Raw genomic sequence first — 25712 nt, 5'->3', positions numbered from 1 at the left:
TGGAAAAATGAGACGAGATCAACAAGACTCAATTCGAGGCCTTGAACACTCAATTGGCCAACTTCACCAACATGCTCTCAAAGATGAACATGTCAAGCCAACCACCAACTCCCAGTAACAACACCACTCAACCCTCAAGTTCCTCCAACCTTCCATCACAACCCCAACCAAACCCAAGAGGCGGCCTCAACGCCATTACTCTATGGTCGGGGACAACATTGGAGGAGATACCCCCAAGAGTCATGGGAGAAATACATGAGGAAGAGGTAGTTATTGGAACTCCACATGAAGAAGAGGTGGTAGACAAAAGGCATGAGGAAGAAGGAGTAAACCTCAAGGAACCCAAGAGGAAAGCTATAGTTGATGAATCAATTTCTATTCCATTTCCTTCCATGGTGAAGAAAGCAAAGAAGACACCGGAATTTGATTTAGACATGCTCCAAGTGTTCAAAAAGGTCGAGGTAACCATACCACTCCTTGACGCTATTCAATAAATCCCCAAGTATGCAAAATTTTTGAAAGACTTGTGTACACACAAGGATAGAATAGGAGAATTGGAGACACTATCCTTGGGTAGCTCAATTTCTTCCTTGATGGAGCCTATTCCAAGAAAATGTGGTGATCCTGGACCATGCTTAGTGTCTTGTTGTATTGGTGGATACACTTTTCATGATTGTATGTGTGACTTGGGAGCTTGTGTTAGCATCATGCCACTTTCCATCTATGTGCGGTTGAATTTAGCTCCATTGAAGAAATCGGCGGCGAGGTTTGCCTTAGCCGATAAAAGTGTGATCACAGTAATGGGGATAGCTGAAGATGTACTTGTGGCAATTAAGGATTTGGTTTTTCCAGTTGACTTTTACATCCTTGAGATGCCTCCAACGGAAGGTAGAAGCTCATCATTCGTCCTACTTGGTAGACCCTTCCTCAAAACCTCCAAGTTCAAGCTAGATGCCTTCACCGGTATATATTCCTTTGGGGTTGGAGACAAGACTATCAAGTTCAATTTAGAGGAAGCCATGAAACATCCTCCCGAAGAACACTCTATGCTCTGATGCGATATAATTGATGAAGTGGTAGCGGAAGTACAAGAAGAAGATCACGACAAATTGTGCTACCCCACTATTGAGGAAATGGATGACCAAGAGGATGAACCTAAAGAAGTTGTCAAGAATGAGTCCCATGAGCTTGATGAAAAGGAACCTCATCTTGAGGTAACAAGTGAACTGAAGCCCCTTCCCTCCCATCTGAAATATGCGTTCTTAGAAGACAACTATGGGTTTCCAGTTATTATTGCTAGCGAGCTCTCAAGTGAAGAAGAGGAAAAGCTCCTAGACGTTCTAAGAAAGTACAAGAAAACAATAGGATGGAGCCTTGCGGATATTGTGGGAATTGACCCGCGTAAGTGCATGCATAGGATATTTCTCCAAGATGGAGCCAAGCCGGTTCGGCAACCGCAAAGGAGGCTTAACCCAACCATCCTCGACGTAGTGAAGAAAAAGGTCACCCGACTACTGGATGCGGATATCATATACCCTATTTCCGACAGTGAGTAGGTGAGCCCGGTTCAAGTTGTCCCCAAGAAGTCGGGCATCACAACGGTCAAGAAGGAAGACGGAGAAATGGTCACTAAAAGAGTACAAAATGCGTGGCGACTATGTATTGACTACAGAAGATTGAACGCCGCCACACGAAAGGACCATTACCCCTTACCCTTCATCGATCAGATGCTAGACCGCTTGGCAAGTAAATCTCACTACTGTTTTCTTGATGGATTTACTGGATATTTTCAGATACATATTGCTCCTGAAGATCAGGAGAATACCACATTTACATGTCCGTTTGGCACCTTTGCCTATAAAAGAATGCCATTTGGACTATGTAATGCACCCGCTACTTTTCAGAGGTGCATGATGAGTGTCTTCTCCAATCTAATGGAGAATTGTCTAGAAGTTTTTATGGACGACTTCAGCGTCTATGGTATCTCATTCGATTGTTGTTAAGAGAGCTTGGCCAAGGTCCTAGCTAGATGTGTTGACACCAACCTTGTCTTAAATTTTGAAAAATGTCATTTTATGGTACGACAAGGCATAATGTTAGGACATGTAGTCTCTAGTGAAGGCATTTCTGTGGACCCAGCCAAGGTTGATGTTATCACTACTTTGCCTCACCCCTCATCCGTGAGGGAGGTCCACTCGTTTTTGGGACATGCAGGATTTTACAAGCGCTTTATCAAGGACTTCAGCAAGATTGCTTTACCATTGTCGCGCCTACTCCAAAAAGATGTGGATTTTGAGTTTGACAATGAATGTGTAAAAGCTTTTGGACAGTTGAGGAAAGTTCTCACCATAGCACCGATTGTGCGAGGCCCCAACTGGATGTTGCCATTTGAGATAATGTGCGATGCGTCAAACTATGCTGTGGGTGCCGCGCTTGCACAGCGCGAGGATAAACTTCCTTATGTCATTGCTTACTCTTCTAAGACACTAGATGCCGCACAATCCAACTGTACCACTACCGAAAAAGAACTCTTAGCCATTGTTCATGCTTTAGATAAATTCAGATCTTACTTGCTAGGTTCAAAGATAGTGATATACACGGATCATGCAGCTTTGAAGTATTTATTGACAAAGAATGAGTCAAAGCCTATACTCATACGTTGGATTTTACTTTTGCAAGAATTCAACATTGAGATTAGGGACCGGAGTGGATCTCAAAACCTGGTTGCGGATCACTTAAGCCGCATTGAAAATTTAAAAACTGATCCATTTCCGATCAATGACTCATTCCCATTGGATAGTTTGCATGCTGTGTCGGCTAGTTTTCCTTGGTTTGCCCTAATGGCGAACTACTTGGTTGCAAGAATCTTCCCTCCCAATTTTTCGAAAAACCAAAGAGACAAGTTGAGGAGTGATTCCAAATACTATATTTGGGATGACCCTCACTTGTGGAAGAGAGGTGTAGACCAAGTAATCCGAAGGTGTGTCCCGAAATTCGAATTTCAACCAATTCTGGAAGCTTGTCATTCGTCCGACTGTGGTGGCCACTTTGGCCCACAAAGGACTGCCAAAAAGGTGTTGGATTGTGGATTCTAGTGGCCAACCTTATTCAAGGATGCTAACCGGTTATGTGTGTCTTGCCATCAGTGTCAGAAGTCAGGAAACACATCCCAAAGGGATGAAATGCCTCAGCAACCTATGTTGTTCTGTGAGATATTTGATGTATGGGGCATTGACTTTATGGGACCGTTTCCTAACTCTAGTGGGTATCTCTACATTCTGTTAGCGTTTGACTACGTGTCAAAGTGGGTGGAGGCCGTGCCTACCCGCCTTGACGACGCCAATACCGTTGTTTCTTTAATTAGGAATCACATTGTATGCCGTTACGGGTCACCACGAGCAATCGTGAGCGACCAAGGATCCCACTTTTGTAACAGGAAGGTAGAAGCATTGCTCAAGCGCTATAGAGTGTTGCATAAGGTTGCTACTGCTTATCATCCGCAAACAAATGGGCAAGCGAAAGTGTCCAACTGGGAAATCAAGAGAATCTTGGAAAAAGTGGTCAATCCACAAAGAAAGGATTGGAGCCTCCGGTTAGGAGATGCACTATGGGCATACAGAACAGCCTACAAGACTCCGATAGGGATGAGTCCTTTCCGGATCGTCTATGGTAAGGCATGCCACCTTCCGGTGGAGATTGAGCATCGAGCATATTGGGCGATAAAGCAGTGCAACATGGATTTAGCCAAGGCAGGTGAAGCTAGGAAGTTACAACTAGAAGAGCTTGAGTGTTTGAGGAACGAGTCATATGAGAATGCCCGAATTTACAAAGAAAAGACTAAAGCATTCCATGACCATCACATTCGGAAGAAGGACTTTCAAGAAGGAGATGAAGTCCTCCTCTACAACTCAAGGCTCCGATTTATGCCTGGCAAGCTCCGTTCTAGATGGGAAGGACCTTTTAAGGTGAAAGAAATGAAGCCCTACGAAGTGGTGGAATTGTTTGATCCCAAAAGTGAAGCAACTTTCAAGGTGAATGGGCATAGAGTGAAGAAATATCATGGTTGCAAACCTCCAAGGGAGCTAGACACTACAAGAAAACCAGGATTTTGCTACGCTTTTAAAGCGTGGCGAAAAGTGGGAAAAAGCGTAGCGATAGCTTTTCGCCACGCTTTTTGAGCAACCGGCACGCTTTTGAAAGGGTCACAACTGTTAGCGTGCCGGTTGCTCTATCGCCACGCTTTTAGTGACCTATGGCCACGCTTTTTTTGTCGCCACGCTTTTATCTATTGCCACGCTTTTAAACGTGGCCGTATGCGAAAGGATATGGCTACACTTTTAAAACGTAACAATAGCAAGAGATATGGCTACGCTTTTAAAGGGTGCCAATAACTAGAGATACGGCTACGCTTTTAAAGTGTAGCAAAGTCGCGAGATATGGCTACGCTTTTAAAGCGTGCCAGTAGTGAGAGATATGGCTACGCTTTTAAAGCGTGCCAATAGCTAAAGGTATAGCTACGTGTATGGAATAGCTACCCTTTTAAAGCGTGGCGAAAAGTGGCTGCTGTATGGAATTTGTTGAAGTTCAATTGTTTTTTTTTAATCTTCATAATAAAATCTAACAAAATTCATAAATAATGTAAAATTTAAACAATATAAAACCTTCATAACAATTTTAATTACTATTAACAATATAAAACCTTCATAAACTTGTACACCAAATATAGTGATTGATCACATGACAAGCTCTAACAAAAAATCAAAGTGATAACAACTACCCATAAATTTGTAATACATGCATTACAATTCCAATAACTATTACATTATCTACATCCTCTAAAAACTACAAAATACCCTTCCTTCTTGTGATGTCTTGCTGGTCATCTGAGATATCATAGACCAACCCTTTCCATCTGTCCGTACCTGTCTGCTTGTCCTCATCGATCGCCACAATCTTGAAGCTTCCGGAGGAAACCTTGCTACTGCTGTAGATTCTTGATGTAATCTTCTTCAAGTTGCTTCCGAAGAAAGCTGATGAATTGGGAACTGATGAAGCCACAGCTCCAGAACCATTCAAACTCACCTGCAATGTAAAATTACATTATTCTCTTGTTATTTAAGAGTTACTACTCTATTCAAAACTCTAATCTAGTTTTTTTAACTATACAAGAAATCATGAACCGCATCTAAATATATTGATAACTCACAAATTAATGATATGTATGTATCCATAGTCCGCATGATCATTATTTTTCTAATTTGGTATCTATAACTGATTACTAATTCACACTGCATCCAATCCATTTACTATCTTAATCTTATACATAGTTTAAAACTAGAAGTGATAAATTGAGTGAATAGAATTAATTGAAAATAACAAAGTAAGGTAAAAGTATCATACTGGAGTTCCTTTGACAGCTCCTATGGTTGAAACTGAAGCAGCCATGGCTGTGTTATTGTCCTTGTAGCAGCAGAGAGTAATTGAACTTACTACAGAGGAAATAATGAACACTATAATGAATACTCATCAGTTGGGGATTTCATGTACTTATCCCATCTGTGTGCACCATTTGGACGAAGATGATCTTGTATACAGGCAGCTGATTTACCATTTTCTTAAGTCAAAAAGTAGTTTGGATTCCCACGTACAAAATCTTTGTAATTTTCAAAGTATATATCTTTTGGAAGATGGTCATAATTCTTCTTAAACATTGATAGCTGAATCAACAGATCAGGAGAAAATGAAGGAGATAGAAGTATCAATGCCAAAACATGAAACTGCATTTACGACTATCTTTTCTAACTAAATTAAGTGATTCATTTCCCTCTACTAAGCCTTAAAAGTAAAACCAAATAGAAAAATAGATCTTCATGATTCTAAAAGTCAAAATTCCTTTTGTTATTCACTGATTCTACAAACTCAAGTACTCCAAAGGGTTCTTTGTTAAGTAATAAGTAGAACAGAAACTTCTGGCAAAGGACTATGTACAGCTTCAGCAACTTACCTCACTAAAAAGTTCTTTAATATCATCTCGCTCAACACTGCTCTCCTGAAAACCATATACACACACATTATTACACCTAAGATCTAACTAATCTAGTGTTTATTTAATTTGCGATAGAGAAAATTGAATAAGGGAGACAAAAATGAAAATTACAGTCTAATCAAGCTTGAAAGTTTTTCATATGACATGGTTGAAAGATAGAATTTCATCACCAACATTTTTTAGCCACCAGAAAATAAACCCTAAACCTAAAAGTGATTATGTCCTTGTAATATGCATGACAATGATCTTTTTTAATTGTTTTCGATTCTCAAATAATTTCCCCTTCCTAGCTCCCTGATAAGATAGAACTTTTATTCATCATCACACATTGAAAGCAAAACTGTTTCTCTGAATATCATCTTAGTCATCACCCACCATGAAATTTCAATTGATTTTTTTTTTTAATAAAAAAAGGGAATCTAATAATGCACTTAAAATAATGGACAATATAAATATGAATTGGTATATGTTAGGTTATTACGGGATAATATTGTGTTAGTGATAGATACATGTACATATTATATACCTTATTCATTAGATTAGACATATATAATATTAGTTCTAATATAAAAAAAAAGTACATTAAAGATTAAGAGAAAGCACAGTAATGAGATATGGAGGTCTCTCTCTATAAAGTAGCAGTGAGCCGACAGAGAGAATCGAAATGATATAAGGAAGGGAATTTTTTTTATTAATACGACAGAGAATTATTATGAAATTATATTTTTTAAAAATTTAAAATTATTAAATAAACATATAAATAATTATATATATAAATGACCACTCTGAAGAAAATGATTAAGTGATCATTATTCATAGTACATTAACTTGTTTAAACTAAATGTTTTGAAGTTATATATTTGATTTATACATTATTAGTCACATTATTATTATGAATTTATCATTAAGCAACAACACAATGTATTATCTGCGCTCCAAACATATAGAAACTAAAAAAAATAACGATACACACTGAACATTTTTCCAAATTTAGCTTAGAATGTTGAAAATAAGATGATTCCCTATAAGGTGGATATAACTGTCGGCATAACGTGAAAAGTGTCTCATGTTAAAGGATAAGAGTGCATAGTATATATTTGTTCCTGGGATCCTAGCAACAGCATATCCAAAGTCATATTTATGCTATAAAGTAATCTAATAAAATCAATTTACAGACAAATACATGTATATTTCATACATTACGTGGTTATGATAATTAGGTTTAAGAAGGGAGGGAGGTCTACTTTGGAGGACCGTACCCCATGGCCCCATTGGAATAGAAAAGCAAAGGTTCAAATCATGTGTATATAGTATAGTATATACCCCTACAATGTATTTGTCTTTACTCTTTACCATGTATAGCAGCATGTGAATTTGGATCAGATACACTCAAATAAGATAATTTCACATGATTTGATTTATTTCACCCTACTCTTCACATATATGGCTATGTACTTTGGCACCTTCCTCAAGAGGTAAATATTTCTGCAACACAATCAAAATCAGCCAACTTTAACTGCTTTCCTTTTATTTGTTTTGGTCAGGAACTGCTTTTTCTGAATTCTGCTTTCATACATCATTTCTTAAATTTTGGCGCCATGCCTCATTTTAGGTGGATTAATCAGCTTTTTTTTTTTGGTCAAGTGATTAATTAGCGTTAAAACTTGATAAAATGGAGTCACCAAAAAAAAACTTAACAAAAACAAAACCTTTTTTCCGCATTAAAAACAAAACTTGGATCAACTACCAAAACTAGAAAGAAAACTAGATCCAAAGCAGCCACATCTTGACTTACTTGTCACAGCCTCCGGAGAAAACTGGTGTTCCATCATCCTTCCAAGTGGAGCACAAAACCTTAAACAATAAAAGAGAACATTAATTATAATGCCATCTCAGTCCAAAAGAAATTTTCAGTAATACCACTAATAATAATTTTTTCTTTTTCTTTTTTTTTAATAAAATGAGCAGAAATTCATTACTGGTTGGTCATGAGATGTTGAAGCCTTGGGTGTGCTGTTGATAACAGTTCCATTCCTTGAAACCTCCCAACATCGAACCTACGATATTGACAAAAGAAATTCACCAAAAAAAAAAACATTTGTCTATCAAACAATTAAACACAACATAAGAGCCTTTTCTTCACATAAATTTAAAGAGCTGGTTTAGTTTCAGAAGTATTTTCTGTCACCATTTCTTCTTTCTAATACTAATTATAAAAAACATCATATCCCTTTCAGTTTGAGAAGTTAATCGTAAAAGCAAGAAACACCAAAAAGATAACATTGTGACAATTTTTCTTTTGTGAACTAACATTAAAAAATAGAAATAACACAAAACATTAACAAAAAAATATGCCCTAATATCCAAGTCAAACTCAAACCTGGTTATCCCATGAAGTAGTGACAACAAAATTGGCCCTGGGACTGAAACAAAGGCTGGAAATTGAATCACCAGGCGGCTGGGTTACCTAAAAGAATTGCAACCACAAATTAACAATAACCAAAATGATAATAATAAAGAAAGTGGACATTTTGAAGAAAAACAAGGACATAATCTACCGAAAGAAAGAGAAAGGAGATTTTAATAAATCAATTCAGAGTTTAATAACATCAGTTCTGTTCTATTCGATAATTCAGTAGCACCCAAAAATAATATTAACCAAAAAAAAAAAATCAATTCAACTAACACATTCAACACAACACAACCACAACCAACTCATATGCACTGATTTGATTACAGAGACTTGCTACTTAAATTAAACTTCAACTCTCTTTTGTTATCTGGTTTGATTACAGACTTTAATAAATAGGGCTTACCAACTCTCAAAACCAGCAATGAAGCATCGATGGAAGGGGCCCCGGCCTGCACGAAAAAGGGAGCGGCGCGGAAGGGGTTAGGGGTTTGCAGTGACGGAAGGAAGCAGCGGCAAAGGGAGCATCGACGGCGGGTTTGCGACGGCAAGTGAGCAGAGGGAGTCACCGCATGAGAGAATCACCACAGAAGGAGGGTTAGGGGTGCCGGAAGAGGGATTTCCGGCGGAGGCATTGCGAGCGCAGCGACGTTCTTCACGGAGTGTCGTCGTCGCGGAGTTAGGGTGAGGGTGAGGCAAGATGAAGAGAGGGTTAGGGTGAGGCACAATGAAGAGAGGGCTTAGGGTTATCTTCTGAATGAAATGGGGCTTAATGTTTGAAAGAGGAGTTTGGGCTTAGGGTCTTTGAATGAAGAAGGAGCGAGCTCGTTGAAAGATTTTAATTTGAAGTTATAACTTTAAGACATTTTAATTTGAAGGGTACGAGCTCTTTGAAAATTTTTTTTTGGGGGAGTCTTTTGGCCACGCTTTTGAAGCGTGCCAAAAGGCTTTTTGGAAACGGCTACGCTTTTAAAACGCCACAATAGTAAACCCCTGTCGCTACGCTTTAAAAGCGTGCCGGTTTCTCTCTATGGCTACGCTTTTTAAGCGTGGCAAAAAAAACGTAGCCAAATCTCGCATCAATTGCCACCCTCATAAAAGCGTGGCCATTGATCCTTTTCGCCACGCTTTTGAAGTGTAGCAAAAAAAATGTGGCCAAATCTCTATACAATCGCCACCCTCATAAAAGCGTGGCCATAGACCACTTTTGGCCACGCTTTTAAAGCGTAGCAAAAAAAAATGTGGCCATAGGCCTTTTTTCTTGTAGTGAGAGGTGTACATATTAGAGGATGCACCAGGTAGAGATGAAGCTTAAGAAGAGGACCGTCCAACTTAAGGACGTTAAAGAAAAGTGCTTGGTGGGAGGCACCCCACCATGGTAAGATCTTCCTTGTTTATACCATCTTTTAGTATCTTTAGTTCTTTAAATTTTATGATCTTTTGATGATTGGTTAAGTGATTAGGAATGCTAGCTTTGTTGATTCTGTTAAATAGGTAGAATGTTCATATAGATAGGTTGTGAAAAGAGGTAAAGAAAACAAAATTTTTCTTTGAAAAAGGGCACCGACGCGCAGGCGCACAGTGCGCGCGTGCGCCGGTTGCGAATTTCCATTTTCAGGCTAAAAACCCGAGAGTTAGGCCAACTTCGTGCCCAACTCGCGCCAGGCACCCACGTGTTCGCGTACATGCCGCCTCCGCGCACCATTGCCAGTTGACCATCGACGCGCAAGCGCACAGTGTGCGCGCGCGCGCCGATGGGGCTATGTGAAGTCTCTGGTACAAAAACCAGAGAGTTGTGCCACGATTGGGCCAACTTTGTGCCAAAACTGACGCGTCCGTGCATGGTGCGCGTCTGCGCGCATACCTCCTCTCGCGCGCACGCGCCACTGACGCGCACGCGCCCTCAGCTCATACCTTTACCGACGCGTCAGCGCACCTTGCGCGCGCGCCGGTTGCGCGAGTCAATTTTATACTTCGCGCCGTTTCACTTCCTTTCTCACTCACACTTCTTTTTCTTTCTTAGTTCATTCTCCCACTCTCTCCATCATTTCTCTTCTCCTCTTCTTCTTACACAACCCACCACCATTGTCTCCGGCCACTCACCGGTGACAACCACCCTTTTTCGGTGGCACTACACTTCTCCTATTTCCTCTCTCATCTTCACAAAAGAAGATTCAACCTTGCTTTTTCATACTCTTCAAGGTTTAACTTCTTCCTTTCCCTTACTTCCACTTTTCTTTATGCTATTTCTTCTAATAAGATGCTTCTTGTTGCCTTACTTAGTTTTTCTTTTACTTGATGATGATGTTTCCTGTTTTGTTTGCTTATTTTCCCTCTCTTTTCTTTATTTCTCCATGGATGTTGAACTTGAACTTAATTTGCATTACTAGATCTTTTGTCACTCTTTTACCATTGTGTGATGTTTTTGTGATGATTGATGTTCCATTTTGGGCTTCGAATTGGTTTGGTGTCTCATAATTGCTCATTGCTTGATTATTGCACGCTAAGTATTCGAGGAAATGCACACATACCATTTTGGCTCAATTTAGCCATATACTTTCAATTTGGTGCTCCTTCCTCATTCACTTGTTTCTTTCTAAATGCATTGAGTCTAATTTGTGTGTTTCAAGTTTATACTTACCAATTCCATATTAATTGAACATGACTTGCTTTTTATTAAGGATGCTTGAGACTACTCTTCTCATGCCTTTGCATGTCTTACTTTCTCTTGTATCCCATAACAAGTGACATACCCCTTGCTTTCATATTCATCATGAGCATTACAAGTCACTTGCATGTTTTCATCAAGTTGTTTCTTGGGTTTAATATTTTCCTTCTTTCTCTTCCTTTTTAGGATGGCCACCAAGAAAGGCAAAGAGATAGCTCCAAGGAAACCGGCCACAAAGAGGGCACCCCAAAAATCAAATTCTAAGGCGCGTTCTTCAATAGGAGCCAAACCCTTATCAAAGAACGGAAAGACACCCACTCCTATTGATGAGAATGACAAAGGCAAACCGGCAAGAAACTCTTCAAGGTTCTCTAACCGCTTCTGTGAACTTACATTCCCCTCCATAGCAGTAAGGAACTATCACCGCGAGCATCTGCTCGCTCCGCCGAACAAGGTTGCGCCTTATATTCTGCCCCGCATTGAACAGCGAGGATGAGAGTTTCTCTTGAGGAAACCAAAAGAAATCAACCTCTCTTGGGTGGAAGAATTTTATACTAACTACCACCTTTCCTCTCTTCAATCGGTATACATGCGCCGTAAGCAAGTCTCAGTTTCAGAAGAGGCTATTCAGCAAGTGCTTAATGTTTTACCAGTGCCAAGTGACACGGATGGCTACCAAAAAGTCCTACGTCAGCGAAAAGAGTATGGATTCGATTGGGACTCAATCCTCCGAGTCATTGCTGAGCCAGAATCTTTTTGGATCCATGGTCGACTGCGGATGAGGCCCAAGAGTATTGACGCTCACTTTCTCACTGTGGAAGCTAGAGCTTGGGCCCAGATCCTATCTCACTATGTGCTACCTAGCACTCACAAGTCATCCATCACGGCGGACCTTGCCTTACTTGTTTGGTATATTCTCACGGAGAAGGCAGTGAACATTCCACCTTTTGTCAAGCAGGTAATGAGTCAAGTTCACGACTGGGGTAACTTGCCATTTCCAGCTTTGATATCTGACTTAGTCGCTGCTGCAGGTGTTTCTTGGGAAGCCAAAGATAAGAAGATTATGGTTTCGGCTAAGGGCGATGTGGTCCCAAGCGGAAAATACCTATATCTTCCCATGAACAAACCAAGCCTTGACATGGCCCCGCCACTTCTTTTTCCTTCTAGCTCATCATCACCACCACTGAGATCCACACATCAAAGGATAGAAGATCTTCACCGGAAGCTTGATAGATATGAGAGGCGTAACCACCGCCGGTATACTTATATCAAGAAACTTCTGCATTGTGTTGCCCCTAGCATGGAGGAACCTGAGATATTCACATTCGCTTCGAACCCAAGCAATGAAAGTTCTGATGGAGGGGATAGTGAAGACTCCGGTCCCAGCCGTCCCTTGCGTATCATTCGTAGCACGGAGGACCGTGCTAATTTCTAAAGTGTGGGGAGGTCGTTCGACCGATCTCCATGGGTAACACTCTCTTCCCCTCAATACCCATGGATTTATCTTTCTCTTTTTATATATTGCATGTGTAGTTAGTCTTGCTTGTAAATACTCTTTGCATGATGGTTAGTTTCTATAGAGTTACTTGGTCAACAATAGCTTTCTTTCCAAGAAACTGTGTTCTGGGTGACCTACCAAAATTTTGAAAATTTCTGCAGTAAACTTGCTTTAAGAATGTATTTTGGAACATAGTGATTGAGTTAAGAACACAAGCATGAAAGTTTTGAGCCTATTGCATGGTTACATCTTTTAACCATTACTTCCATTCTTGTGTGCATATCTCTCTCTCTATGAGTGTGATCCTTGATTTGTCTAATTCTATATGTCCATTGCTTTGTGTATGAATGCATTTGCATGATTGAGGCCATCATTTCAACAGTCACTTTTCCCAAATAGCCTTAACCCTTATATCTACCATTGCTAACCAATTTTGAACCTTTGATAAACCCTCTTGTTCTTAAACAGAGCACATCAACAACCCTAAGTGAAAAACCATGAATGTCCCTGAATTTGAATCCTTGATTAGCTTAGGTGAGTTAGGATGTGTATCATTCAAATAGGGGGGTATACTTTGGAAATTCAGGTAGGTATATAGGCAAGTAATTGTAGTGTAATTGAAAATTCTAGGATTTTGGGAACATACTCATGTGCTAAATGATTACACCATATGCATTGACACTTTGGTTCACAAAGAAACCCCCAAAGAGAAGGGGATGATGACAAAAAAAAAAAAAGAGAAAAAAGGGCAATGAAAGGAGAAAAAAAAGATGCCCCAAGATAAAGTAATAAAAACAATGCATATAGTAGGTGGATTGCAAAGAATGCATGAGTATGTAAAAAGGGTAAAATTCAAGGGTAGCTAGGAATGTATTGTAGTTGTATAGGTTGTTTTAGGTGTCTAGTGGGATCCGAGGTTGATCAAGGACTCAAATTTTAAACCCACTTAGCCATATACATCCTTACCTTCACCCTAGCCCCATTACAACCCATGAATAAGACCTCATGATACTTGTAAGCATGCATTAAGTAATTGTTGATTGATTAGATGAAAGACAAATCTTGGAAAGCATGATTAGGAGGAGATTGAGTGGTGAACCCTATACACTTGAGCGAATAGAGCGGATACACTTCCGGTGAGGGTTCGAGGCTCAATGCTTGCTCCCGGCTTTCACAAGCGTTTGTTTAGCAAGTTATATGCACTCTATGGTGATGTTCAATTTGGTAGGATTCATGAATTGCATACTATTTTCACCCTATATGCTCACATGTATTCTTGAAGGATGAATTCACTTTTGACCAAGTAGGTAGATGATTTTACCTTAGTTGCATGCATCCGTTTAGGTACTTAGCATTTCATAAATCCTTTCCCATCATAATCTTTGGTCTCTTTATTTTTTTTAAGCATGAGGACATGATTGGTTTAAGTGTGGGGAGATTTGATAAACTCCGATTTCGTGGTTTATCTTGCGCCTATTTTGGGGGATTTTATCAATATTTCTCACACTTATTCACAAGAAATGCATGGTTTTGTGTTCACTTCCCAATATTACTCTATGATGAAAAACATGCTTATTTTGCCTTGAAATTGCCATATTTTAATCCTCTTCTATTGCCATTCGATGCCGTGATATTTTTGTTGAGTAATTTCAGGAATTATAGGGTAGGAATGACTTAGAAGAGAGGGAGAAAGCATGTACAAAAAGGGAGGAACATGAAGAATTGAAGTCTTGGGAGCAGCAGTATCGGCGCGTCCGCGCACTCCACGCGCACGCGTGGATGGGATTGGCTGGAAGCGGCGCGAAAGGATGGACGCATCCGCGCAGACTGGAAGATTCCTATTGACGCGCACGCGCAACTGGCGCGCACGCGTGGATCATGAAAGCAATCGGCGCGCGCACGCACTTGGCGCGCACGCGTGGGAAGCTGCACGTGACCTCATTAAGAGAAATCGTGCCTGGCAATTTCTGAGGCCAAGGAGGCCCAATTTCAAGCTGTTTCTGCATGGAAAAGATCCAAGGATGCTAGGGGAAAAAGGAGAGATGACTCAATTTCACACTAGGACACAATTTTTAGCTAGTTTTTGGTTCTTTGGTTATTCTAGAGAGAGAAACCCTTTTTCCTCTCTAGATCTAGTTTCAATTTTGATCTTCTCTTGTTGATTTGTGAATTGGATTTTGTTAATTGTAGTTTTAATTGTTAAATTTGAATTCCTTGTTACAATCTTGCTTACATTTAGTGATAGTTTTATGATTCTTGTCAATTGTCATCTTATACCCATTTCATGAATGTTGTGAATCTTGACTTGTTGATGTTACATTGATGATTTTTATATTTAATCTTGTTGATTACTTGATTGTATGTTGATAATTGTTAGTGGGTATTTGTGGAATTCAATTTGATTTCTATTTTGAACATATCTTTTATTAATGCTTACCAAGTGTTTGATGAATTGTTTACTTTGATTATGGAGTAGTCTTTTCCACTCTTGGCCTAGGTCAAGGGAATTGGGTAAACTTGAGTCATTGGGTCTAATAGATTTGATGATTTCAGAGCCCTTGGTGGTCAATTTGATACTCATTGACGCCAACCCACTACTAATTTAATTAGTAGGTAGGTTGGGACTTATGGGTTGATGTGGCCAAAGCCATTTGACATACCTCAAGTCTAGGGGTAGATATCACGTACTTAAGACTTTGGGGGTAGACTTAATGAGCTTGGTTCCTCATAATTGTCAAGATATAGTTGTTGGACAAGGATTGTGATCCCAATTCCCATGCCTAGTCAAGAGTTGTTTTTATCATTCATATTTGAACCCAATTTCCAATTTCGATTGCCTTAGTTATAGTTACTTGTTTGGTTTAAGTAGAATTAAATAGAATATTGCTTGTTCATTGGAATTGCTCAAGTTTTACTTAGGTGGTTGAATTAGTTTATTGCAATTTAAGATTACTTGCTTGTTAAGATTTCCATTTATTTTCATGCTCATAACTCACAACCCCGGATTTCTAACCAATGTCGAAGTACATGTTTTCCCATTCCTTGTGAGACGACCCGGGGTTTGAATACTTCGGTTATTTCTATTGGGGTTGAACTTGTGACAACCAAATCCTTCTTCTAAATTTGACCCCCCGAGGATTGTTGTTGGTAGAACTATACTCACAACGAGGTGTTATTAAAGTGAAATCTACCAATACACCGCTGGGGCTTCGTCACAGGCACCGAGTCAACTTCGAGAGGGAAGGGGGTTATGTTTGGTGAGATTGCCTGCTATTTGAGTTCAAGGGCATTATATGCTGTCATTCCCTTGTTGTGCTTCAATAGGAGAGAGTTTCGGCTATCTCTAATCGGTATTTGCTTTCGAGGTAGAGCAAGAGGATTTTTAGAAGGCATTTGATTAGCGAATATTTTATACGCTTTTTGGCATCATTTTCATATAGTTTTCATGATATTTTGTTTAAGTTTTATTCTATTTTCATAGGTTTTAGTGCAAAATTCATATTCTTTTATTCTACTTTGAGTTTGTGTGTTTTATGATTGTTTCAGGTATTTTCCGACTAAAATTAAGGAGTTTTGGCAAAGTCTGATTCAGAGACGGAGAAAGGATTGCAGATGCTGCCAGAATCTGACCTCCGTGTACTCGAAGGAGAATTTCTAGAGCTACCGAAGTCCAAATGGTGCTCTCTCAACAACTATGGATAGCTAACATCTAGGGCTTTCCAAAAACATATAATAGTTTATACTTTGCTCTGGAAATGAAGGCTCAAAATTGGCATTCAACACCAGCTATCAACCCCATTCCTGGCGTTCGACGCCTAAAAGGGAGCAGCTGGCGTCCAACACCCAAAAGGGAGTCCCAAGCCAGCGTTCAACGCCCCTAATGAGTACTAGCTCATGGAGACACCCCAAACTCAGCCCAAACACTCACCAAGTGGGCCACGAAAGTGGATTGTTGCACCTCTAAGTATAGTCTATCATATTTCTATAATTCTTAGTTTTCAGATTAGTATATATAGGAGAAGATCACCCATGTTTAAGATCTTTTTCCTCCCCCATTTGAACCTTTCATTGCTTTTGTATAGTATGACTCACTAACCTCTTAGGTTAAGGTTAGGAGCTTTCCTGATTCTTATGGATTAATAATATCACTATTCTACTTCAATCTATGCTTGATTCTATTCTAAGATGTATCTTCGTTCTTCATCCTAATGAATTGGGAGTGTAACATGACCGTCATCCCTATTCTACATGGATTCTTGCAAGTCCTTGATGGGATAGTATTGAACCACAAGCTTGATTATACATCTCTTAGACAGCTAATCCATGACTTCGTTGGAGACGTCTCGAGACATCAGTTCAGCCAAGGTATGGGACGATTAGGGCCTTTGTGGTATAGGCTAGAATCATTGGAGCAGAGTTCTCTGATCCGGAAGATCCAACCTTGTCTGTAGTGCTTTGAGTAGGATCACCAAAGGAGTGGACTGCTAGAGCTTCACCCTCGTTCAGATTGGATGACCGCTGACCCGGTGTTTGGTTTGAAGCAGAGGAGATTCATGACTGCTGACCCGGCGTTAGTCATTCACAGCCTTCCATGGAATGAATCAATCAGAAGTTGGAGTAGATGGTGTGAAAAGTCGATCCAGAAAGAAGAAGCATCTCCAAAGCCAGAACCGTTCTCATACCATTGGTTTCACACCTACCTAGTAACGTTTTATTTATTTGTTTGTTTTATGCGTTTTTCATAACAACAATCATCTTTTCTATCTATCTGACTTTGATCTACAAGGTATCTAGTGCTTGCTCAAGCAAACAATCCTCGTGGGATCGACCCTCACTCACCTGAGGTATTACTTGGATGACCCGGTGCACTTGCCGGCCTATCTGTGCAAAAGTTGCGGAGTCAATTTTGTGCACCAAGTTTTTGGTATAAAACCCAGTCAAACCATAATTAATTAAATAATAAATTAAACATAAGCAAACATGGTTAAAAAATTTAGCAATCGGAATTTGATAATTTGAATATGATATTTAGACTCAGTGGATTTTTCTGGGTCGGAAAACATAGTTTTCTGCATAAAAATGCGCACTGAAAATTTGACCGGCAGTACTGGCTGAGATCTGTTTGGTACTGCGGCTGGGAAAATTAATTGGAAGTGAACAACGTTAAGAAATAAGAATTTATAATTTGGGTAGATAGAAATATTTAAAATACAATTTAAAACTCTAATCTTAAAGGTTTTGGCCCAAAATTGGGCCAACGGGCTAACCCGTTGGACCGGACCCATATTGGGACCAAGTCCAATATATATAGTCCTCATTAATGAGCTTTCAGCTCATTTCGTTCAAAGAAAGAGAGAGATCTCGGATTGTGAAGAAGGGGAAAAAGGGTTTTGGTGGCACTATTCACATCCAACTTCAAACCACTGTAACTTGAGCTACGGAGCTCCAATCGACGAGCCATTTGTGGTCACGCATCGCTCTTCTCGCCCTCTTCGATTCTATCTAGGTGTTGTGGTGAGTTTCTCTATGACCTCTGCCTAGTTTTTATTTTCCCCTTTGAAGATTTTGGTTGTGGATTTCAAGTAATTTTGTGGTTTTGGTTGTTTAATGATTTACTAGCCTTGATTACCTTGTGAGTATTGCTCAAGGATCTGTGGTTTGAGATAAGGAATAACTAACCCTTGTGATTTACTAGATTACATGAATCCTAGGTTGATTTTTAGTGAGAAAATTGGTTATGTTAGAGTATTGGGGATTTTGGTGCACAATGGGGAGATTCAATTTGCTTGTGAAACTTTGATGCGGTGGTTTAAGCTTGGGAGCCTTGGTGAAAAGAATTCAAGTTTGGGTGTGAACTGCCGTCATTAAGGTACGGTTTAAGTTTCATTTAAGTACCGTGTGATATGATGTGAATTCCTAGGTTAGGTGCCCCTAGGATTAAGCTTGAACAGTATGATTGATTGGCATTATATGCGTAGTGGATGACATTAGATAAGGATTGTGGAATTGTGCATTGTTGTTGTCTTGATTGAAATCGGTAGTGCATAGTGAACTCTATGGTGATGAGTTTATGTATATTGATTTGATGAAATATTGGGCTGGAGGCCGTGGATTCGGGCCGGAGGCCCAAAAGAGGTAAGGACAGTAAGTATATGGTTGATGATTGGTGATTGAATGAATGATGGTAATGTATATAGTGCTTGAACATGAGGTTTTGTTGATTATTGAGCTTGAAAGATTGGATGTTGTTTTAATTGAATTGTTGATTTGAGATTCATGAAAATGGTAGATTGATTTGTTGTGGATTGAATAAAGAGGTTGGAATGTGGTAAATACTGAATTGGCTAAGGTTTGAGTTGGTTTTAAAGGGTTTAGAAAGAGTATGTTTTGAAAATTGAGGTTTGTTTGTTTTTGTGAAAATTGTGATTTTTCGCCTACTCTGGACCTCCGATTTGTGTCAAACTCATTTGGAAATAAAATTTGGTCCGAGATGTTTATGCCATTTTAATAACGGAGGAAAAATGTTTTAAAATGAGGAAGTTATGCTCGATCAAAGTTTGGTGTGTAAGCTAAAAATTCTGGACTTAGCAGTTTTTTTGAGCTTCTCCATTGTATGCGTACGCATACATTCCCATACGCATACATGCACCTCGGGCTGGCCCATATGCGTACGCAAAAAGGGAAGTGCATACGCGAAATGGGCCAACATGCATGCCCACGCGTACGTGATGAGCGGATAATTTATACCCTTTTTGGCATTGTTTTTAGATAGTTTTTAGTATGTTTTAGTTATTTTTTATTATATTTTTATTAGTTTTTATTCAAAAATCACATTTTTGGACTTTACTGTGAGTTTGTGTATTTTTCTGTGATTTCAGATATTTTCTGGCTGAAATTGAGGGACCTGAGCAAAAATCTGATTCAGAGGCTGAAAAAGGACTGCAGATGTTGTTGGATTCTGACTCTCTTGCACTCGAAGTGGATTTTCTGGAACTACAGAAGTCCAATTGGCGCACTCTGAATTTCTTTGGAAAGTAGACATCCTGGGCTTTCCATAAATATATAATAGTCCATACTTTGCCCGAGATCTGATGGCCCAAATTGGCGTTCAAAGCCAGCCTAAAACTTTCTGGCGTAAAACACCAGAACTGGCACCAGAATTGGAGTTAAACGCCCAAACTGGCACCCAAGCTGGCTTTTAACTCCAAGAACAGCCTATGCACGTGAAAGCTTCAATGCTCAGCCCAAGCACACACCAAGTGGGCCCCGGAAGTGGATTTCTGCACTATCTGCACTTAGTTACTCATTTTCTGTAAACCCTAGTAACTAGTTTAGTATAAAAACTACTTTTAGAGATTTATTTTATAAATTTTATCTTATATAAATTTGACACTTTGGAACCTCCATTGGAGGCTAGCTTCACGGCCATGCCTAGACCTTTTTCACTTATGTATTTTCTACGGTGGAGTTTCTACACCACATAGATTAAGGTGTGAAGCTCTGTTGTTCTTAATAAATTAATGCAAGTACTATTGTTTTTCCTTCAATTCACGCCTACTTCTTCTCCAAGATATACTCTTGTACTTAATTCAGTTAAGTCAGAATGAAGGGGTGACCTGTGACAATCACCCACTATCTTCGTTACTCGCTTAGCCAAGATCTGCGTGCCTGACAACCACAAGCGGTCTACATGATGTTCAACGTAGTTATTGGACGACAGCCGGAGTATATTCTCTTGGGTATCTAATACACGGACCGAGTCCGTGAGATTAGTATCATCTTGGTATAGGCTAGAACCATTAGCAACATTCCTGAGATCCGAAAAGTTTAAACCTTGTCTGTGGTATTCCGAGTAGGATCTGGGAAGGGATGACTGTGACGAGCTTCAAACCTGCGAATGTTGGGCGCAGTGACAGTGTGCAAAAGGATAAGGGTCCTATTCTGACGCTAGTGGGAACCGACAGATGATTAGCTGTGCGGTAGCTGTACCTGGTATTTTTCATCCGAGACGAGAAAGCCAACAGTTGGTTAGCCGTGCAGAGATCGTACCTGGTATTTTTCATCCGAGAGGATCATACAGCTTGCCATGGAAGGGAGCACGCATGATTGGAAGAAGGCAATAGAAAACCAGAGGTTTAGAAGCAACAAAGCATCTCCAAACGCTTATCCAAAATTCCCACCAGTGAATTACATAAGTATCTCTATCTTATTTTATGTGTTATTTATCTTTTAATTATCAAAACCTCATAACCATTTGAATCCTCCTGACTAAGATTTACAAGATGACCATAGCTTGCTTCAAGCCGACAGTCTCCATGGGATCGACCCTTACTCACGTAAGGTATTACTTGGACGACCCAGTGCACTTGCTGGTTAGTTGTTCGGAGTTGTGAAAAGTGTGAATCACAATTTTGTCCACCAAGTTTTTGGCGCCATTGCCGGGAATTGTTCGAGTTTGGACAACTGACGGTTTATCTTTTTGCTTAGATTGGGTAATTTTATTTTATGTTTAAGCTTTTTATATTTTTTATTTTCAAAAAAAAAATTAAAAAAAATATATATTTAGTTTTCGAAAAATTCATCAAAATATTTAAGAATGAATTCCATCTTCGAGCTTCATGATGGTATGTTAAAGCTTGGCTAGCTATGAAGCCATGTCTAATCTTTTGGACCGAAACTTTAATTTATCATGTTCATTAGACTGTTGTATGTATTTGTTATGCTAAAGCTTGGCTGGCCATCTGGCCATGTCTAACTCTGTTGGACCGAAGCTTTAGAATAACATTGCATCAGCTTTGGGATTCTCATTTATAATTCTATGCTAAAGCTTGGCTGGCCATTGGCCATGTCTAATTCTTTTGGACTGGAGCTTTAGACTAACATTACATGAATCCTGGAATTCTGATTAAAAATTTTGAACTTCTTTATTTTCTATTTCCAAAATAATTTTGAAAAATACAAAAAAATCAATAAAACCATAAAAACCAAAAAATTTGTGTTTCTTGTTTGAGTTTAGTGTCAAATTTTAAGTCTGGTGTCAATTGCATATTTTAATCTTTCTTAAATTTTCAAAAATATATGCATTGTGTTCTTCATTGATCTTCAAGTTGTTCTTGATGATTTTCTTTATTTGATCTTTAAATTTTCTTGTTTTGTGTCTCTTCTTTTTTTTCATATGCATTTTTGAATTATTAGTGTCTAAAGTTTAAAATTTCTAAGTTTGGTGTCTTGCATGTGTTTCTTTTCTTAAAAATTTTCAAAAATATGTTCTTGGTGTTCATCTTGACATTCAAAGTGTTTTTGCATGCATTATTAGTTTTGATCTTAAATTTTTATGTCTTGAGTCATTTAGTTGTTTTTCTCTCTCCTCATTAAAAATTCAAAAATAAAAAAATATGTTTTCCTTTTATGTCTCATAAATTTCAAAATTTTGGATTGACTTAGTCAAAAATTTTAAAAATTTAGTTGTTTCTTATTAGTCAAGTCAAAATTTCAATTTAAAAATTCTATCTTTTCAAATCTTTTTCAAAAATCAAATCTTTTTCATTTTTTTCTTAACATTTTCGAAATTTCAAAATTGATTTTTAAAATCTTGTTCTTATTTTTATTTCGTATTTTCGAAATTATTGCTAACATTTAATATTTTGAGTCAAAAAAAATTTCAAGTTGTTGCTTGCCTATTAAGAAAGGTTCAATCTTTAAATTCTAAGAATCATATCTTTTAGTTTCTTGTTAGTCAAGTCATCAACATTAATTTCAAAAATCAAATCTTTTTAATTTCTTTTTCAAATCTTTTTCAAAATAAATTTTAATCATATCTTTTTCAAAATTCAATTTCAAAATCTTTTCTAACTTCTTATCTTTTAAAAATTGATTTTCAAATCTTTTTCAATTAACCACTTGATTTTTTTTGTTTTTGTTTGATTTTAAAAAAATTACTATTTCTCTCTCTAATTTTTGAAAATAATTAACATCTTTTTCAAAAATCTTTTTAATCAATTAATTGTTTTAAATTTTATTTTATTTCTTTTAATAAATTCGAATTTTAACCAATAATTAAAATAAAAACAAAAATATTTTTCTTCTCCTTCTTTTTAAATTCAAACTCTCTCCCTCTCATCTCTTTCTATTTATTTTATTTAATTACTAACACTTCTCTTATTCTTAAAATTCGAACCCTCTCCCTCTCTCTGTGTTCGAATTCTTCTTATTCTCTCTCTACCTCATTCTTTTATTCTTCTACTCACATAAAGGAATCTCTATACTGTGACATAGAGGATTCCTCTTCTTTTCTGTTCTCTTCTTTTTCATATGAGCAGGAACAAGGATAAGAACATTCTTATTGAAGCTGATCCTGAACCTGAAACGACTCTGAAGAGGAACCTAAGAGAAGCTAAAGCACAACACTCTGGAGATGACCTAACAGAAATTTTCGAAAAAGAAGTAAACATGGCAGCCGAAAACAACAATAATGGTGGAGATGCAAGGAAGATGCTTGGTGACTTTACTGCACCATCTTCTGACTTCTATGGAAGAAGCATCTCAATTCCTACAATTGGAGCAAACAAAATTGAGCTTAAGCCTCAATTAGTTTCTCTAATGCAGCAGAATTGCAAGTTTCATGGACTTCCATTGGAAGATCCTCATCAGTTCTTAGCTGAATTCTTGCAAATCTGTGACACTGTTAAGACCAATGAGGTTAATCTTGAGGTCTACAAACTTATGCTTTCCCCTTGGCTGTAAGAGATAGAGCTAGGACATGGTTGGACTCACAACCTAAAGAAAGCCTGAACTCTTGGGAAAAGTTGGTCAATGCCTTCTTGGCCAAATTCTTTCCACCTCAAAAGATGAGCAAGCTTAGAGTGGAAGTCCAAACTTTCAGACAGAAGGAAGGTGAATCCCTCTATGAAGCTTGGAAAAGATACAAGCAATTGATCAGAAGGTGTCCTTTTGACATGCTTTTAGAATGGAGCATCCTATGTATATTCTATGATGGTCTGTCTGAATTGTCCAAGATGTCATTGGACCACTCTGCTGGTGGATCTCTTCATCTGAAGAAGACGCCTGCAAAAGCCCAGGAACTCATTGAGATGGTTACAAATAACAAGTTCATGTACACTTCTGAACGAAATCCTGTGAATAATGGGATGACTCAGAAGAAAGGATTTCTTGAGAATGATACTTTGAATGCCATATTGACTCAGAATAAAATATTGACTCAGCAAGTCAATATGATTTCTCAGAGTTTGACTGAAATGCAAGCTGCATCCGGCAGTACTAAAGAAGCTTCCTCTGAAGAAGAAGCTTATGATCCTGAGAATCCTGGAATGGAAGAAGTGAATTACATGGGAGAATCCTATGGAAACACTTACAATCCTTCATGGAGGAATCATCCCAATCTCTCTTGGAAGGATCAACAGAAGCCTAATCAAGGCTTCAATAACAATAATGGTGGGAGAAATAGGTTTGGTAATAGCAAGCCTTTTCCATCATCTACTCAGCAATAGACAGAGAATTCTAAGCAGAGCCTCTCTGACTTAGCAACCATAGTCTCTGATCTATCTAAGACCACTCTCAGTTTCATGATTGAAACAAGGTCCTCCATTAGAAATTTGGAGGCACAAGTGGGTCAGCTGAGTAAAAGAGTTACTGAAATCCCTCCTAGTACTCTCCCAAGCAATATAGAAGAGAATCCAAAGAGAGAGTGCAAGGCCATCAATATACCCAACATGGCCGAACCTATAGAGGAGGAAGAGGCAGTGATTTCCAGTGAGAAAGACCTCAATGGACATCCATTGACCACTAAAAAGTTCCCTAATGAGGAACCAAAGGAATCTGAGGCTCATACAGAGACCATAGAGATTCCACTGAACTTACTGTTGCCATTCATGAGCTCTGATGAGTATTCTTCCTCTGAAGCACGTGGTGGCTAGCCACTGCTTTCACCCAGGGAAACTCGTATCTCAGATAGTCATTTTATATCCATTCATAAACATTCCGTAATCATTCATCATGGCCATATCATCATTTATACATCATATAATTGCACTTTTTATACATAACTCATCATAACGCGGAGCAAGTGGGACGAAACCACAAACCCTTGCGTCTACCTGGGGAGTCTCTATACTAACCAACCTGGAGCAAGTGGGGGGCAAAACCACAACCCTTGCGTCTACCCAGGAGGTATGTTCTCATATATCTAGGAGGAACTAAGGAGGGGATCCTAACCTCCCACCATCTCACTGGAGGCGATTTTACAATACCAGTAGGAATAAGGAAGGGGATCCTCACCTTCCATCATCTCTCTGGGGTCACACTTTCGAGAAAGAGGACTAAAGATAAAGCAATCAACCAAATTCATATATTCATTATCAGCCATAAATCAATATTATCATAGCTATCCGGCTCATAACATAATCCATAACTAGCCATAAATCATTATCAAATACAGCCTTTCGGCTCACGGCATACACCATACTTCCACCATCACCTTGAGCAACTTATACAATCATCATTAATCATAATTCATCATTAACTCTCCCCTTACTTCATCCTCAAGCTACCACCCTTTCCTAGCTTCTTTTTATTACTAGGCAAACTATAAGGATTTAGGACTTATAGGATGAAAATGGGGGCTTAGAAGTTTGAAATTCGGTTTTAAAAATATAAATATCATATTTGCTGAAAACAGGGTCACGCGTACATGTGAGCGTGCGTCTGGACCATGTCACGTACGCATTTCCATGCATGCGTACGCATTCGCACGAACCCGAAATGACTGGCCGCGTATGAGGATTTTCACGTATGAAAAAATCCCAGGTCACGCGTACGCGTGGGCCACACGTACGCGTGAGTTTGTATCTTGGCCCATTTCGCGTACGCATTGCCATTTTCATGTATGCATATGGGCCAGCCAGAGGCGCATGTATGCGTATGGGAATGTATACGTACGCATACAATGCAGCAGCTCCAAAAAGCTGCTAAGTCCAGAATTTTTAGCTTGTACACCAAACTTTGATTGAGCATAACTTCCTCATTTTAAAATATTTTTCCTCCGTTCATTAAACGGCATAAACATCTCGTACCA

The 25712-nt window shown here is 38.8% G+C and overlaps 1 protein-coding gene and 1 non-coding gene across 2 annotated transcripts; both read right to left on the bottom strand.

Moving 5' to 3' along the window:
* Nucleotides 1–4842: 4842 nt before the first annotated feature.
* LOC107633216 (ribulose bisphosphate carboxylase/oxygenase activase 2, chloroplastic-like) lies at nt 4843–5453 on the bottom strand. The gene is made up of 2 exons (XM_016336857.3): nt 5401–5453; nt 4843–5082 (listed from the first exon to the last, which is right to left on the bottom strand). The coding sequence occupies exons 1-2, from the start codon at nt 5443–5445 to the stop codon at nt 4843–4845; spliced, it is 285 nt and encodes a 94-aa protein (XP_016192343.2). The 5' UTR covers nt 5446–5453.
* An 18022-nt stretch (nt 5454–23475) lies between these two features.
* Nucleotides 23476–23583, bottom strand: LOC148570893 (small nucleolar RNA R71). The gene has a single exon (XR_015908570.1). It is a non-coding gene; the product is annotated as a small nucleolar RNA R71 (small nucleolar RNA).
* Between the last annotated feature and the right edge of the window lie 2129 nt (nt 23584–25712).

The sequence above is a fragment of the Arachis ipaensis genome, chromosome B3 (assembly GCF_059453495.1).
Source record: "Arachis ipaensis isolate K30076 ecotype BB chromosome B3, ASM5945349v1, whole genome shotgun sequence".
Taxonomy (NCBI): Eukaryota; Viridiplantae; Streptophyta; class Magnoliopsida; order Fabales; family Fabaceae; genus Arachis; species Arachis ipaensis.
Note: the sequence above shows the minus strand (reverse complement) of the source record. Positions and strands in the feature narration are given on the sequence as shown.

Coding starts and splice junctions, on each gene's coding strand:
- LOC107633216 (XM_016336857.3), bottom strand. CDS start 5,445: ATGGCTGCTTCAGTTTCAACCATAGGAGCTGTCAAAGGAACTCCA. Junction 5,083..5,400: donor GAGCTGTCAAAGGAACTCCA/GTATGATACTTT, acceptor TTTACATTGCAG/GTGAGTTTGAATGGTTCTGG.